At 41.8% G+C, this 15,594-nt stretch overlaps 1 protein-coding gene across 5 annotated transcripts in view; it reads right to left on the bottom strand.

Moving 5' to 3' along the window:
* SEMA6A (semaphorin 6A) overlaps nucleotides 1-15,594 on the bottom strand; it is a 119,191-nt gene that overhangs the window by 63,501 nt on the left and 40,096 nt on the right. For all 5 annotated transcript variants that reach the window (XM_058043362.1, XM_058043361.1, XM_058043360.1 and 2 more), the window contains exons 2-3: nucleotides 4,497-4,634; nucleotides 2,109-2,226 (exon numbers count right to left, since the gene is read on the bottom strand). In XM_058043362.1, coding sequence (XP_057899345.1) covers nucleotides 2,109-2,226; nucleotides 4,497-4,596 — 218 coding nt within the window. In that variant the 5' untranslated portion in view covers nucleotides 4,597-4,634. The remainder of the gene's footprint in view (nucleotides 1-2,108; nucleotides 2,227-4,496; nucleotides 4,635-15,594) is intronic.

A 15,594-nucleotide genomic window follows, 5' to 3' on the forward strand; every position in this document is an offset into this window, starting at 1 on the left:
GGAGATACTGAAGGATGACTCATTTCTGAAGTTTGTTACTTAAAGATAAAAATTATCTCTGAATTTCAACTTGTATCACATAGGCTTGTCAGCCCAGGAAGGACTTCATTCGGTAACATGGAGGGGCGGGAAGAATATGTCAAAGAGCTTTTGAGTTACCAAAGGAAAAACAGCGTAAGAAGATTTTTTTCATGCCCGTGTAAGTACAAAACAGATCAGGTCTTTATTCTTTTTTGTAGGTCACAAGATCCTAGGACTATATAAGCACTCATTGTAGCAAGTTGTTTTATACAAATGAGGAAGAATGCCTATTCACATACTAGGACATGTTGTCCCCCAAATATTAGCATTCTTCATATAATTTGTGCACACATCCCAAAACTGTTCTCCGGGTTTTCCTGCTCTAAAGCCAGTTACTTGGGCACTGAGACAGTCTAACTGCGTCAATCTCAGTCTGGGAACCAACTATGAAAACAGCACAGCAAAATCTGCAAAGAGGATTTACCACCACCTCACTGCAAATAATTTCCTAATTTAAAGGAAAACAAATGAGGAAAGCAAAGGGAGCTCAGTCATGAAAAGGAGGAAATCCTGCCACCACCTTTCAAACCTATTCAAGCCTCAGTCCTGCCCCACTCTTTATCCCACTAAAAACGGCAAAAATACCAATCTCAGAACTCAGACAAAGCACAGAGCTGATGTCTCCCTGTGCCCTGTGACCAGCACCACGGCAGCTCCTGCGGAAGGATGCTTGCTCTCTGCCTGGACTCCACGCAAGGTGAGAGCCCTGAGCTCTGCCACCCCATGCAGCAAGGGGCATGCAGGGAGCCTGGGAAGCTGCAATTAGCCAGAGCAGCTGCTACAGCGGGGTAATGGAACAGGTGTGCTCTTCCAGCAGCCAGGGACATGGCTCTGAAAGTGTCACTCAGTGACCGTGCTGGTGTAATGCAATTACCAGTTTTGTGGCGCTGCACAGAGATGGACAGGCAGCTTTCCCCACAGGACACATCCGACCACCCAGGAGATGGGGAGTGGCTGCTTGAGAAGAAAGGCAGGCAGCTCCCAGAGGCTGCCAAGGGCTTTGCAGACGGTGCTGGTGGTGAGAGGCTGCCTGTTCAGCAGCTGTTCCCCTTCACTCTTGGCCATCCCACCCACCACTTCTCCCATCTGCAGCAACAGCCTGGTTTTATGTGACACATGCAGAAAGGTGTGTGTTTTTCCAATGGAGGACCAGAAAACAAGCAGAAAACAAGCTACTACTTGAGAGGCAGCTTGCAGGGAGGTCCCAAACAGCATGTGGGTCCAAGAGCTCCTAAACTGGACTGCCCACCCTTGCAAATCTGGACCACCCAGCCTGGCTAATCTGGACCCATCTTGCAGTCATTCTGCATCTCTCATGTAATTCCCACTCTAAGATCGTCAACCTTCTTTGCTAAAAACAGGTAAGGATGTGAAGTGTTAATATTGGATCTCTGCAAGTTTGGCAGCTGTCTAATGGGTGTAGGCCCACTGAGGTTGACAGTGCAAGCTGAGCTAGGCAAACTAAATGGGTGGCTCATGTGCAATTTTTATGAAACGACATGCTCATGTCTGCACAGTATAGCTCTCCAAAAAAAGTCAAGACACTAAATTCAATTAACCTTGAGGGAGCATGTTCAGTTCTTTTTCTTTGTCTTAAGATACCATAAAACATGCCAAGATCAGCAAAATTTCATTCTAATAACTCTTATCAAAAAACACATCTGTCACAGAAGAAATATTCTCTAAAATTTGTTATTATTGGTGGGCACTAGTGGAATAAAATGATGAGGATGGCATTGCTTCTCCATGGAACTAAATTATATTTCTGGCAACTTCCCTCTTGCATGTCTCAGAGGAGGGCAGAGGCATGTAGCCCTAAAACACAGGTGTAACACATTGCAAAACTTTAGTTGATCATCTAGCGTTGTTTCTAATATGTCTTACTAACAGGCTGCAAAGTTCTCTCTGTGTGCAAGACAATCCTAAAAATAATGTGTCCGTCAGAGAAGAGCTCAGAATATTCCTTGTGTTCTCCTTGCTCCTCTGAAAGCAGTCAGAGAGGAGTGCTGAAGCAGGAGGCTACTGACCTAGCAGCAACGTAGAGGGTCCTGTTCATGACCATGACAAGCTGGATGTCCAGCCGGTGCCTCTGCGTGGTGTTCCGCCCTGGTTTGTGACCCACAAACACCGGATACTGTCTTGTGTCTGTGGAAAGGAAAAAGATCAACAGGGTCAGAAGAGAATAACAAACTGAAATGGTGCTAATGTGAATCACCATGGGGCCCAGTTATAGCCAAAACCCGTGGTTTCTGTTCTGCCCTGGAAGCACAGACTGGGGCTGGAAGGCATGAGCACAGAGAGCTGGGGAGTTCTTCAAGGTTACAGTGTCTGCAACTGCAAAGGAGAAAGTCACCACCTTTATAGAAGACAAAAACTGTGAATTTTTTTAAGCATAAAGCTGTTCTGGAGCTCTTGGTGCACAGGTACATGGCACTTTCTTGCAGTTTTTCCTTCACTGTTTGCAGAGCTTAAATGCTTGCTCCTGGCTGCTAAAGCATGTCTATCAGGATGAAGCTGTTCCACAGCGGCCAATCAATCACTACAATGACTGGATTGGTAGTGGCTAAAGCAAAAGGCTTGGCTCTTGTTGGCTCAAACTGCCAGTTCCCTGGGTTTTCTACAGGACTCCACTGCTGTCACAGAACGGCTGCAGGGTTTTCTGAGAAATGGTGGGAAATCACCGCTTGAACTTTATGAAGTGAAAGTCACTGCACATTATTTTGGCAACCAGTCTGATATTCCAATCCTTCTGGCAAATGGGCAGCAACACTAATTGGAATCCCCATGCTGAGCTTCTGCTATCAACAAGTCAGCTTCCCCCCCTCCAGTTCTACGAGTCAGCAAGAGTATTTATTGCCTATTCCCTTTTGGGTTTTTTTGGGTGAGAACTCAGCACACACAGGGTATTCCACTGCTCCTCGGATGGGTGTACAACCTAACAACAGTGAACACTTCTGATCAAGGGCCACTTCACATTCAGTGATTAGCACTATCATGGCAGACCTGCTGCGAGTGAATGTTATACTGAGCTGACTAGCATCTAGCTATGGTTTTTCCCCATTACTATGCCTTCCCAGAAAACTGCAGCTCCTTGTGGGAGTCTATTTCTGCAGAAACTCATCTGCTGCTTTAGTATCTTCAGCTATTGTCTTGTAAAAGCATTGTACCTGTTAAGCTTGGTCAAAGTATTGGTTCACAGCATGGCTTCAGCAAAGGACCTCATAGTGTCACGTGACACAAAGTCTGGTGATAAAACTGGATAAAAAAAGGAACTTCTCACCAAACCAGGTGCTGAGAACTCTTTAAGAAATAAATTAAGACACCAGGCAGGATTTAATCCTTCTGATCATGTCCTACATGCAAAATGCCCAGTTTTATTGTCAGTCTCTCTTCTATGCAGTAGTGTTTCCTCTGTAGCTCATGTATCTAGAACAAACTAAGGACATTCATGTCCACTTCAGCATGCCATGCTGCAGAGGAAAAATCCTCCCGTGTTCTATTTCTCTAAAAACATCAAGTATGGCAAATTTTTCTAGGAATGATTAGCACTGCCTTTCTGGAGGGTGAAAATGTTGGTGGCTGAAGTGGCCACACTAGCTATGTTTCACCTGTGGTTGCTTCAGAGCAGTTCTTCCTGTTGTTGTACCCCAGAAATCTATTAGCATTTGCAGCACATCAGGTGTGCCCTGGAGCCTTGTCTTTCAGAATAATGTCACACAGGACAGACAAGTTTTTGGGTACCAGGACCTTGCAAAGCACAGTGAACATGGACAATTTAAAAACCAAATTCCTGAACAAAAAAAGAATTGAACACAAGCCTGCTCTTGCCTGACTTGCTACTCCCTGGCATACTTTTAGGGGCCCAGATGCTAAAGACTTCCTTATAAACATCTGAAACTTTGGGACTTTGAAGAATTTTCATTGCCATTATCACAATTGAGATGAGGCAAATGTGAAAGAATCATATAAGTCAAGCCTGATGTCCACTGTAAGATACACAGAAAGCTCTCCACCTGTTTAGCCAGCAGATCTCAGTATGCAGCTGCTGGTGTTACACTAGATTTTGGAGAGTTTGCCAATCTCTACTGGTAAGAAAGGAGAGACCTTCTGTCATACAAGATTCTTTGTCTTGATTTAGTTTTTAGCTTCTTCAATTCCATCTTAGGAAAAAAATGCCTAATGCTCAAACAGAATCCATCTGAGCTTAAAGAAGACCAGTTATTTGTATTAGATTAACAAATAATTGGACCATGTGAAAAAGTCATGCTCCTATGTCAGTACCTGACAATGTACATTGACTGACATGGGAGAAATCAAGAAAAAACAACTTTATCCGCTGCAACTGTATTTAAGTAGTGTTGATTTGAAGTCCCCTGATCAGCACTGCATGTGCTCCTCGGGCCCCTCATACTTACAGTTGCCATGCGAAATACTGATAGGCTCAGAATCTTCCGGGAAACCAGCCCCAGCAAAGTGTAGCAGTGTGAAATATAGCAGCAAGGCTTCTGACCTCATAGTAGTTCAGCTGTGAGGCTTCACTTCTTCACTTCACCCTGTGGAAGACAAACAAGAGTTTCAACACCTGCAGGTGGAGCAGAGCTTTAAAGAGTCTGGGAAAGTGGAGGAACCCTTTCTCCTCAGGCCTCTCACTCCACCTGAGGAGGCATGCTGTGTTTCTAAGCAGAAACTGCCCTGCAAAGCCAGTTATTCTTCAGCTTATGCCCTAGCAGGGCCACATCTTGCTTGAGGATAGAATTATGGACCTGTGTGATACAAAAATTTTTCTGCTTCTGATGCTTATGTGTAATAAAGATGCTTCATCTCCTGCACTGATTGATGGCTGACAAGAGCTTTCCAAGAAATATTTTATTTTCCCCTTCTTTGGTTTACATAGGTAGATGTTGACATGATGACACACACCATAAATAAAAAAAACCCCTCACACTCCATTATTCTGGTTGAGAAGAGATTAAGAGTTACACTACAGGACTGATTCATACCCTGTAGAGTTGTGAATCAAGTGAAGAAACTGAGAGAGCTTGATGGAGCATTCAGAACATGTCATTAGGCTTTACCATAAAAATATGTACCCATAAATTTAGGCATCGTAAAACCAATACTCCAACTTGTGATAAAATAGGGAAGAAAAGAACTGTCTAAATCCAGCAAATTTTTTTCCCTGTGTTCCACTGATGCATTCATTCATTCATTCATTCATTCAGATTTCATGTACAAAAATATCCCTAAATCTTTAAGATAAAAGGAACCACTGGGGCCTTTGGATACAGTGAAAAAAACCAGCACATAATACAGTAAATACTTCATAATTCCCAGGCAAATTTCACAGAGACATTGATCTGTAGGGGAAATCAGTGCAAAAGTGGGGTTTTCTTTTCATCCCTTCCAGAGTTTCAAACCTTTGATGCTGTCTGCCAAAGATTCCCTTTGAACAAAGCTATTTTACAGTGGTCTGTCAGTCATTCAAGATTTATGGGCAGAAAGTCAAACTTCATAACCTACATAGTCTTTGAAACTTAATTTGGCAAACAAAGTGCTAACTTGCCCTTCTGCAGCACTATTTAATATTAGATACCTGTGTCTCCTTTCTTGATGCCAAAAAAAGCATTAGCAAGTCTTAAATGTTGGATTCCTCATTTTTTAACCAATAGAAAAGTGTCATAATAATTAATTTGCCTCATCAGATATTTGCTTTCAAATAAAATTTCAGTTGCTATAAATGGTTTGGAGTGGGGGATCTGTTGCAGGGTGATACAGTCCATAAGGACTGCTGATTTATTACACTCTCTGTGTTAGTCTATTTTTATTTCAACACAAAAATTGGAATTTTGGCAGATTCTCTATTTCTATTAACAAAACAACTGAGAGACCAAGTTAGAGACCAAGAATAGGAAAAAAAAAAATTATGTAAGGCTGTGACTGACAACTGAACAAAGTTTCAGATAGATGGTGAAGGATAAAAATAGCAAGAATAAAGGCAATACAATGCAGACACTGTAGGTCTATTATAAATTATAAGAGAATACATACTCAAAGATGGTACATACAAGCCCCAATAGAAGTATTTCCATCTAGCACTGGTTAAACCAATAGCTCTGTATGGTTCCTGACACAGCTATATCTGCTTGCAGACACTTTTTTATGCATTTCCTCCATTTGTCTTTCTAGTCACCTCTTACACTTTCTCTTAACAGTTAGCTCTTTCGGGTAGAACCTGTTTCTTTCTATTTGTTGTCATTTGGGGCCCTTTGGAACGCAGAAAGAGGAAAAAGCAGCAGAAGTAAATAGCAGGCTTGGAAAAACAGTTTCCCTCTAAAGGTTATAATTAAAAGCAATACATACACATTAAAGGGGCTAATTCCTTTATCTCTATGCAATTTTTCAACATGTCACTTTGCTGAGTTAAGAAGTTTGCCCTTGTAAGTACACAGCAAAATAGCAAAATGAAATTCCTTACTGCACAAATTGAATGAAATTATTTTCTCTTTGAAATTGCTACAATCCAATGTACAAATCTTTTCTGAAATGTACATGGGGAAAAACAGTTTAATGGGAAGAACTTAGGAAGCAGCCCAATTCTTCCACTTACACTGTATTAATCTACAGTATCAGTCTGCAGGGTAACAATCCAAACCCACTTGGCTCACAGTGAGACTCTGGAGCAAAAGAATAGCTGCATTCTGTTACTCCCTACCATCACAAAATCCTCTATCCAACAACGCGTGTGCTGTGAGGGAAGCGCCCCAGCACTGCAGACACACAGCTCTGCCACTCCCCTTTGGGGCCCGAAGAACTTGTCCCATGGCAGATCCTGCCCCATCAGCCCCTAATTCTCATTCAGACGTGTGTACTGCTCCATGTACATCTGCGTGGGAGACAGCTTCCAGGAAAATGAACAAGGCCCAGCATGCGCACTTTGTGATTTCATGCACATGCTATTGGGCCAGATCTGCTTTCTTTTACCTGGGAAAAAAACCAAACTGACAAACGAACTGACATAGATTGGTAGGTTTATATGAAATTCTCCCTCCTTCTTAAGAGGATTTTCTGGAGAAGAAAAGAGGGAGGAAGAGAGGAAAAAAAGCTTAATTCTCTCTATGTTGCTCTGATGCCAACATAGTCGTTCAAATTCACAAAATGTGCACACAAAATATCTGCTTTGACATGTCAATAATTCAAGTGTACTACACATGTATCGGTGTCTGGGCCAATAAATTAGCACTGAGGAGGACTAAATTGCATCCAAAGGCAGTTTTTTTCCAGAGGTAATTATTCAAACATATTGTCACTTTAGCAGTTCTTACAATAGCAGAAAAGCCATAGTGTTTCAGTGGAATTTTAGAAAACTGCTGATTCAAGAAGGTCACACTTATTTTTAGGACAATTTTCACTGTAGTTGGGCCCCTGGGATTGATGCAAATGTTCTCACTTGCAACTGTGCTGAAACTAGTTTTGTTCAAAAGTGCTTGTGAACACAGTGTCTGATGAAGATGAGTAGCTAGACAGTGATGCCAAGTGAGTCCAGCACTGTTTCAAAATAAAAGTTTTGGAAACATCAATGAAGAGCTCTCCACCTTTCATGCAGAGATCTAAACTGCAATTCAGTCTGGCCTGCATTAAGCCATAGTGGTTGAGAGAGAACTGGGTCTGAGAACTCCAGTTCTAGTTCAAAACACTGCAACTCTTGTTGAAGGGAGCTACTGGTGACAAGAGTGAACCTTGGAGGCCTTTTCTTATCAAGCAGGCTGTTAAAATACAGCCCTACAAATATTTAAGGGAATGTTTTATAGCCTATGTCTAATCCAGTGACTTGCAGCCATTGAATTGGCAAGTAGATTAGATTTCTTTCAAGCTTCTAAAAAACCCACAAATAATTTGCTTTGTGCTTTCCTAAACCAAAGAATATATGAATGTTTTGGAAGATACATTGGTGCTCTGATTATTCTTTCTGAAGCTGATGTTTCAAATAAGACATCTTGCTGTGGCCACTTATGTGTTCCCTCCTTTTTATTGTAGTATAATTATGTATAAACAAACCACATGATCTTTTAATAGAAATAGAAATCAAAGTTTTGCCTTCTGAAGTGGAATAGGTTTTTCTGTTTGTACATTTCAGCCCAGAGATGAATCACTTCTAAGTAGGATGTTTGAATACTAGTACAAGATAGTTGCTATTACTATTACATTTACTTAGTCAAAGCCTATGCATACACATATATGTGCATACACACATGTACATATACGTGTACATATACATGTACATATACAAAATCACCCACATATACAAGCTTGACAGACAATCATTTACTTTTGTAAAATTCATGCTGTTGGCATGAAGGGTTTTCTGAAGCCAAGAAACTTTTTGCTGTCTGGTATTTTTAGCATTTACAACAGTTTGTGTGGAAATGCATACAGAATATCTGCTTGGCCAAGGAAAGAATTACGTGGCTCCTGCCACAATATCCTAGTAGGCAGGTTATTTTATCTACAGCTTGTTTGTTCCAGAAGGGTTACACAATCCAATGAAAAATCTGAACGGAAAAGAGAACTTCCTGGTAAGCTCCATAAAAGTGCGAGAGCAGATTTGACCCTGAGAACATATTCAACAGCAACAGCACTGACTGCAAAGGCACATCTCTAATGAAAGGGGTGCTCCTCCATGTTAGAAAACCTCCCATCTTGTTGCTTCAACCTCGCTATTCATTCAGCTAATCCCGGCGTAACTTCAAGAAAAAGCAAAGTATGCAACCATGTCAGAATTTTCCCATGGCACAGTAAGACTGCTCTATAATGAATAGACCTTGTTATATTCCTTTATTACAAAACTTCTTTCTACCATGATGGGTTGTGTTCATACACAACAGCTGCACTTCGATCCACAAATTATTAAGATTAATGTGAGAATCACCAGACAAAATTCAAGGTCTGTGTCATGCATGAAGCAAGGCCAGAAAACCTACTGGCCCTAAAAACCCGTGACTGTCTTCAACAAACTCTTTCATTTCTACAAATATGTAGAAATAATTTATTATTCAAAAAGATAGCAAGAAGAAACAGCATTTAACCAAACACTGAGGAAATTAAAAAGTAAAGCCAGATGAATTTGAATTACTGCATAAGGAAAAATGCACAACAGGGAAAGCAGCAGCCTACATGAACTGGTCCTGGAAGTACACAGCAAATAGCCCTTAGAATCATAACCAGCAAAAGCAAAAGTACCATTAAAAAGCAGGGAAGAAACTGATTTGAGTTTCATAGCAGAGGTTAAAAGAGTGGAGATTCTTCTGTGGTAAGAGCTGTAGAGGCACACAGGTGATTTAGGAGCCCTACTCCCGTGTCTCATTAGGAGAGACTCACAGAGCTAGCTCTGCCCTTCCATGTAGGGCATGTATCAATCCACACAGCCATGCCTTGCCATGCTGGAGGCAGAGCACAGAAACCAGCTGGCCAACCTGCCTGCTCTTCTCTGCTATGGTACAGGTTTGCCATGAGATATTGGCAAACATCCTTCAAGACCCTTGGCTAAATTTAAATTCGGCTAATTCTCCTTTGGAAATCTCTGAGTAGAAAACACTGCCACTGCTATTTACTCTTTTAAATTCACAGTTTCTAGAAAGTGAGAGACAAGAGTTCCGTGCAAGTCAGAGGAAGGAATTAGGAATAATGCAACAATAAAAACAAAAAAAAGACAGGAATACAACCTGAAGGCTGCAGCTCCCAGAGAATGAGGAAAGTTAGGCTGGCACCAGCAGAGCCGTTCAGGAGAGCATCTTTTGTCTATGCCTGCCTGTGTGGTGTGTTAGCTGCTGCTCAGACACCTCGCATGGCTGCACCAGGCAGCAGAAGGGCTCATGCAAAATGCCTGGTCTGAGTGGTGCCAAGGGGATCAGACAGATGTGAGTGAACAGAAGCTCAGCGGGTGCTTGGGAAGCCCAGGAGAGATGAGACACAAGTGGCTATCAGCAAGACACAGCATGGAGTCCCAGACACTGCAACTGACTTGGCAATGGCAGGGTAGTGCCTGGGATGGAGAGCCTTTGCAGCACGCTGTCCTTTCTCTACCAATTGCTGCTCAGTCACCTGAATGTGGTGCAGGTGGCTGCAGAGACTCAATGCCAGCTCCATGCCCATCATCACTACCAACTTCCAACATCTTTTTGTGACTGATGGTGCAGCCACCATTCATCTTTCCTCTCCTGTTCTGCTCCTGTTGTCTCTACAGCTGGCCACACATTTCACGTGGCCAAAAAAGCACTCTTGCACTCCAGGTAGCTGGCACTTATGCCAGAGAGACTGGAGCGTGAAGCCATTGGGGTAATCACCTGTACTCCTTCAGACCTCATGGTAACAAGGGGTTGCTCCTGAACACTGGTGAGGGGAGAGAGGCAGTGCCCAAGGGACGCCCACACCTGTCTGGTAACGCTGTGGAACAACCCTAAATTACATGTATGAAGCAGCACTCTCTCTCATTTGTGTGTATCAAAAAGTTCTCCCTGCCTATAAGAGGACTGCATGGGTGCCCTCTGTTATACACGCTTTACTAGCATTTTAATTGGATTCAGTACTGCTTACTCACTGCCCAGCTGCTGTTGGCTGCGTGCCAGGCATGATGATCAGGCCCAAGGGAAAGACACCAATAAGAGCAATTTTGCCTCATATAGTAAGCAACAGTACCCACCTTCATTAAAAAGAATAATACGAACTTCATTGCTAGTTTAATGAAACACAGATACATGAGCCATGATGATTTTATCACAAAGACTTGTAAAAATGCATCTAAAACAAAATTTCTGCCCAAATACTATGTATTTTCATGCAAGTTTCAGTGGTAATTGCTTTTTTTTGTTCAGGTTTATGCAAACCTGAGTCTATACCAACATTTCTCTGCCCTCATATGCACCTTTAAAAGGCCATACCTCACACAATAATGTCACCAATGTTACGTGGCATCACTACCTCCTGCCTCAGTAAGCGATAAACTGAAAAGATCTGGACAACCCCCGGGCAGCAGTGATGAGCCTCAGCCTGTCAAATGGGAGTAGCAGGTGTCAAGTCAGTAGGCAAAACTCAGCATGCTTACTGCTGGCAACCTGTCCTGTCCAGATCCACATTGCTGCTCGCCCCAGTGCAGCCCAAAGAGAAAACGCAAAGAACAAATGGAGGCCTCACCAGAAGAAACCCTCCTCTGCCCTGAGTGAGACATCTCTGATGACTGCAGTGTTAATAGGATGCTGCTGTTCCGAGGGGAAACACTCAGAAGGAAGATGAACTTCTCCCAGATGGAATTAGAAGCGTCTCAGGCCTATCGATTTTGGTTGTAACCTTTACTGTAAACAGTCCACAGGGGCCTCATCGGCCACCTGTTCAGTGATATTTGCATTGAAATATAGAGCCAATGCAAATGGGAAAATGGCCACAGCTCCTTGCTAAAGCATCTGCTCTAGCAAGATGCATCTATCTGTGCATCACAGGTACAGGTTTTAGAGGAAGGGGCAATGCAGTGGCATTAGCTCTCTCACACAGCTCTGAAATAACAAATGCTCCATTTGTCATGATGTTGATGGTGGTGGTAGTGGTATTATATCATGCAATATTTCACTTTCTAATAATTGCTCAGTTTTATACTGAAATCAGGCTTGCCAAAACTGGGAGGAAAGCCATCTGTGCCTGGAGGATGACTGCCAGAAATATTTGCAATTTTATTTTGGGGTTATAAACCTGCAGAATGGAACAAAGGCAATGCCTAAATAACTTCTTTCACTCAACACCCCTAATCATATAGAGCAATAGACCTAACTCTGGAACAGCTTGGTCAGTCATTACAAAGATGTCTTTCTTATTTTTAAAAGTCTCACTCATTTAAGAGATAAAAATAGTTCTATTGATTATTTGCAGGACTTCAGCAAAACTCTGTCAAGATTCCGAATTGATTTGAGAGCTAAATGTAGCAATCACTGCCTTTTGAAAGGAGAGAACACCATCTCTAATATATACTTTGCTGTTTCATCTCGGCATGCTTAATAGAAAACAGCTACACTACCAGCAACACCATTACTCTCTCCAACACTCATTTTGCCTGGGAAATATCAGTGCCAGTCAACTGACCTTCTATTCCCTCATCTGATAAATGGAATAAAAATTTTCTAGCTGCAGGTGACCCGAAGACATAATGGGAGAAAAATGTGTCCTTCCTTTGTTTTCTTCTCCTTTTGGACAGCAAAGGTAAAACACCAAGTTTGGTATGTTTTCACAACAACATTTACAAATGTCACTGATCAGAAGTTAGACATGGCCCAGCAGGCATTGTCCCAGCTGCCACATGAACATGGCAGGGGAACGCAGAGATAGGACAAGGGGAAATAGCTTCAGACTGGGAGGGTGCTGAGGCACTGGAATAAGTTGCCCAAAGAAATTGTGGAGGCTTCATTGCTGGAACTGCTCAGTGTCAGGCTGGAGGGTCCTTTGAGCAGCCCAGTGTAGCAGAAGGTGTCCTTGCAAGGGTGTTGAAAGTAGACAATCTTTAACGCTCCTCCCAACTTAAACTTTCATGATATCCCATGTTTAAAGCTCAGTGTAATCACAAATACTCTCCTTTGTTTTTTGTTAATGCAAGAAGCATCAAGCACTTAAATATGAGCCCCAGCCATATTCTTCAGGACATTTGTCCAATTCACTTGAAATTGAAGTGTCCATGTTTTAATGTGATGAAACAGTAGAAAATGCAGATCATCACATTTAAGTCAGCTGTTAACCAGAGCACATTGCTTAGCTGTTGTGCAACTTGGCCAGTTCTGCCCCTAAATCCATTTACACAAAAATCAACTCATTAACCTGCCTTGGAGAGAAATAGCAAATCTTGTCAGCTTGATTTTTCAAATGGCAACCAATCAGCTTTGTCATGAAGTGGTTTGACACCACACTAAACTACATACCTACCCTAAAACTTGAATGAAATCTATTGTAGCACTTCAAATACTTCAAAAACATTACCATTTATAATAACTCCAGCGGTGGACAACACACTGCCTGAAAGTGACAGCCACCACTGCAGGCTCCACACTGCAACAGTTCAGCCATGGCAGGAGAGGCCAGGCCAAACCTCAGCATCACATTCTGGGAAGGGATGTTCAGCCCAAGGGCACAGTGTGGACAAGGAATTTGAGTTATGGCAGGCAGAAAAAAGGGAAAGGTTTTTCCTCTGGAAACATGGTAAAGTCTTCAAGAAAAATTATTTTTGAGCCTTGTAGATTAAAAAAAAAAAAAATTCAGATAAGAAAAGAATTTTCTATATGTATTTATAATTTTAGCCCCTAATTTGTTTATGAATTAGTTATGTCAAGTTTCTCTATACCTTACAGAAAAGTATGAGAGAAAAAGCATGAAATGGACTAGCACAAAAATGCAAAATGTCCAAAAATTAAGGATGTCCACAAAACAAATGTAGTCCCTAAGGGAAAATATTAAAAGAGTTGTGTATAGACAGAGGTAGAAGGAAAAACCAGAAGACTGAGTACCAAGAAAACAAAAAAATTAACTGAGAACATTCCCTCTCAGCACCACCTCTGAAATGTCTCTCCTTCAGACAACCATCCACTTCTGTGTGTCCATACAGTGACAGATATTCACCCAATGTTCAAAAGTTCACATCACAGAAAAGGTTTTCCTGTTAAAACTTTAGACCTGTTTCATAGATCTCTATCTTTCATGATTACTTTTCATTGCCAATGTTTTTTCGCTGGTATTTTCAGAAGCTTTAAAAGAATAAAATAAATCTGAGACAGAAAATCTATGTAGTTTGCTTTTCCTCTGAGATGAGCACAATGTTTACAACAATCGTACACTGTAGCACCTGCAGCTTGCTAATAATTGCTAGTTGCAAGAGGAGGACTCTGAGCTTTGTTCTGTCTAGATTCATGCCCAGTAAATTCCCAAATTTTAAATCACATAAAATCCAAGCATCTTTATGGAAAAGTTAATACTAGAAAGTACCCTATCCTCAAAAATGCCCTTTGAGTAAAGAGATCACTTCAATATGCCAACATGATATGTTTTCCACTTTCCTCTTCATTCTACCACTTCACAGTTAAGATAGAAGGCATAGCAAGAAGTCAACAGATCCTAAGAAATATACTATTGCAAGGATAGTGCTGAGACAAATGGTACTGTATGTTAACCTGGGCATAAGGTTAATTACTGTAATTCAGTGTATTTTAAGGGAAAATTCTAAATGCAGATATAATCAATAAACCTCTGAATATAAAAATCACAATTCCTGTAACTAATAGAATAGTTCAAGATAATTTTAATTACTGAGGGTCTATTATTCAGAGGAAACATCAAATATCTGATGTGATTGCATGGGCAAACTTGAAATTGAGGTGGCGTGTGTCAGGAAAAGCAAGAAAAGGGATTATAGTTAGAGTAAGCTGAGTCCCTGCACCACAGAAATACACTACTGACACACATTCTCCCACATACTGAAGAATACAAGCATCCTTACACATTTGTTCACACCTGCTTCTTAGCGCAGTGTGAGGGAATTAGAGCAGCATAGAAAAGGAAGTCAAAGCAGCATTGACAAATGCCTGTAGTACAAGTCACAAAAGCAGTAGCACTGTTATTATTTGCTTTGCTTCTTTGGACAAGCTATGGAGAAAAAGGTTCAGTGTAGCAAGTGAGAACAAGCCCACTGAGTATGACTGCCTGAATAGGGCATGATGGATGAGCTTCCTTGCAGATAGGAAAAGCCTCTAATCCATTCTTCGGCTCACTGCTAGAGCGAGGCAAAGTCATTCTCTTCTTCTGCGGGAAATAACCTCTGCCTTTTGGGTACCACGTGCAGGGTTTGCAAAGGACAATCCAGACTGTCACACAGATGAGACTGCAGGCTGTTTCCAGGTCCCACACTAGGGCAGGCTCAGCTATGCAGCCCAAAGCCCCGAAGCAAGACAAAGATGTTTCTATATTGCATGCGCTTCCTATGGCTATTTTGGGAATGATTGCATGCATTCAGGTTCCAACAACGAATAGTGGGAGACACAGGAAGAGAAGTCATTTTCACCGCACCAGCGCTCAGCTAATGACTGAAACTGAAACACTTCTAATACTCCAGATAATTTTCTGGAGCTGAAAAAACCTACTGTGTGTGTAACAGACAGCTTTCTAGCATCACCCCAGCAATGAAATAACATCCATCAGCATCAGGATGGGAAGACCTTTGCTCTGGCATTGACTGATGAAAGTTGGACTCTAACCAAAATACCAAGGCTTTCTCAGACAGCCAAGGACCTGTTCCCAAATCTCCTCCTCCCCCACACCCTGCACCTTCAGCCTGTAATGGTGGGTGACACAGGAAAAGCAATGATTCATTAGCTGACTGCATCTAAGTGAATTTAGAAAAACTGCTTCATGAGTAGTAACACACAGTTAAGGGTTTTTAACAAGTCTGCCAGGTGGCTTTTTAACCCAAAGGAATCCTTCCTGGCTTGATCAACA

This window comes from Melospiza georgiana, chromosome Z, assembly GCF_028018845.1.
Source record: "Melospiza georgiana isolate bMelGeo1 chromosome Z, bMelGeo1.pri, whole genome shotgun sequence".
NCBI classification, from domain to species: domain Eukaryota; kingdom Metazoa; phylum Chordata; class Aves; order Passeriformes; family Passerellidae; genus Melospiza; species Melospiza georgiana.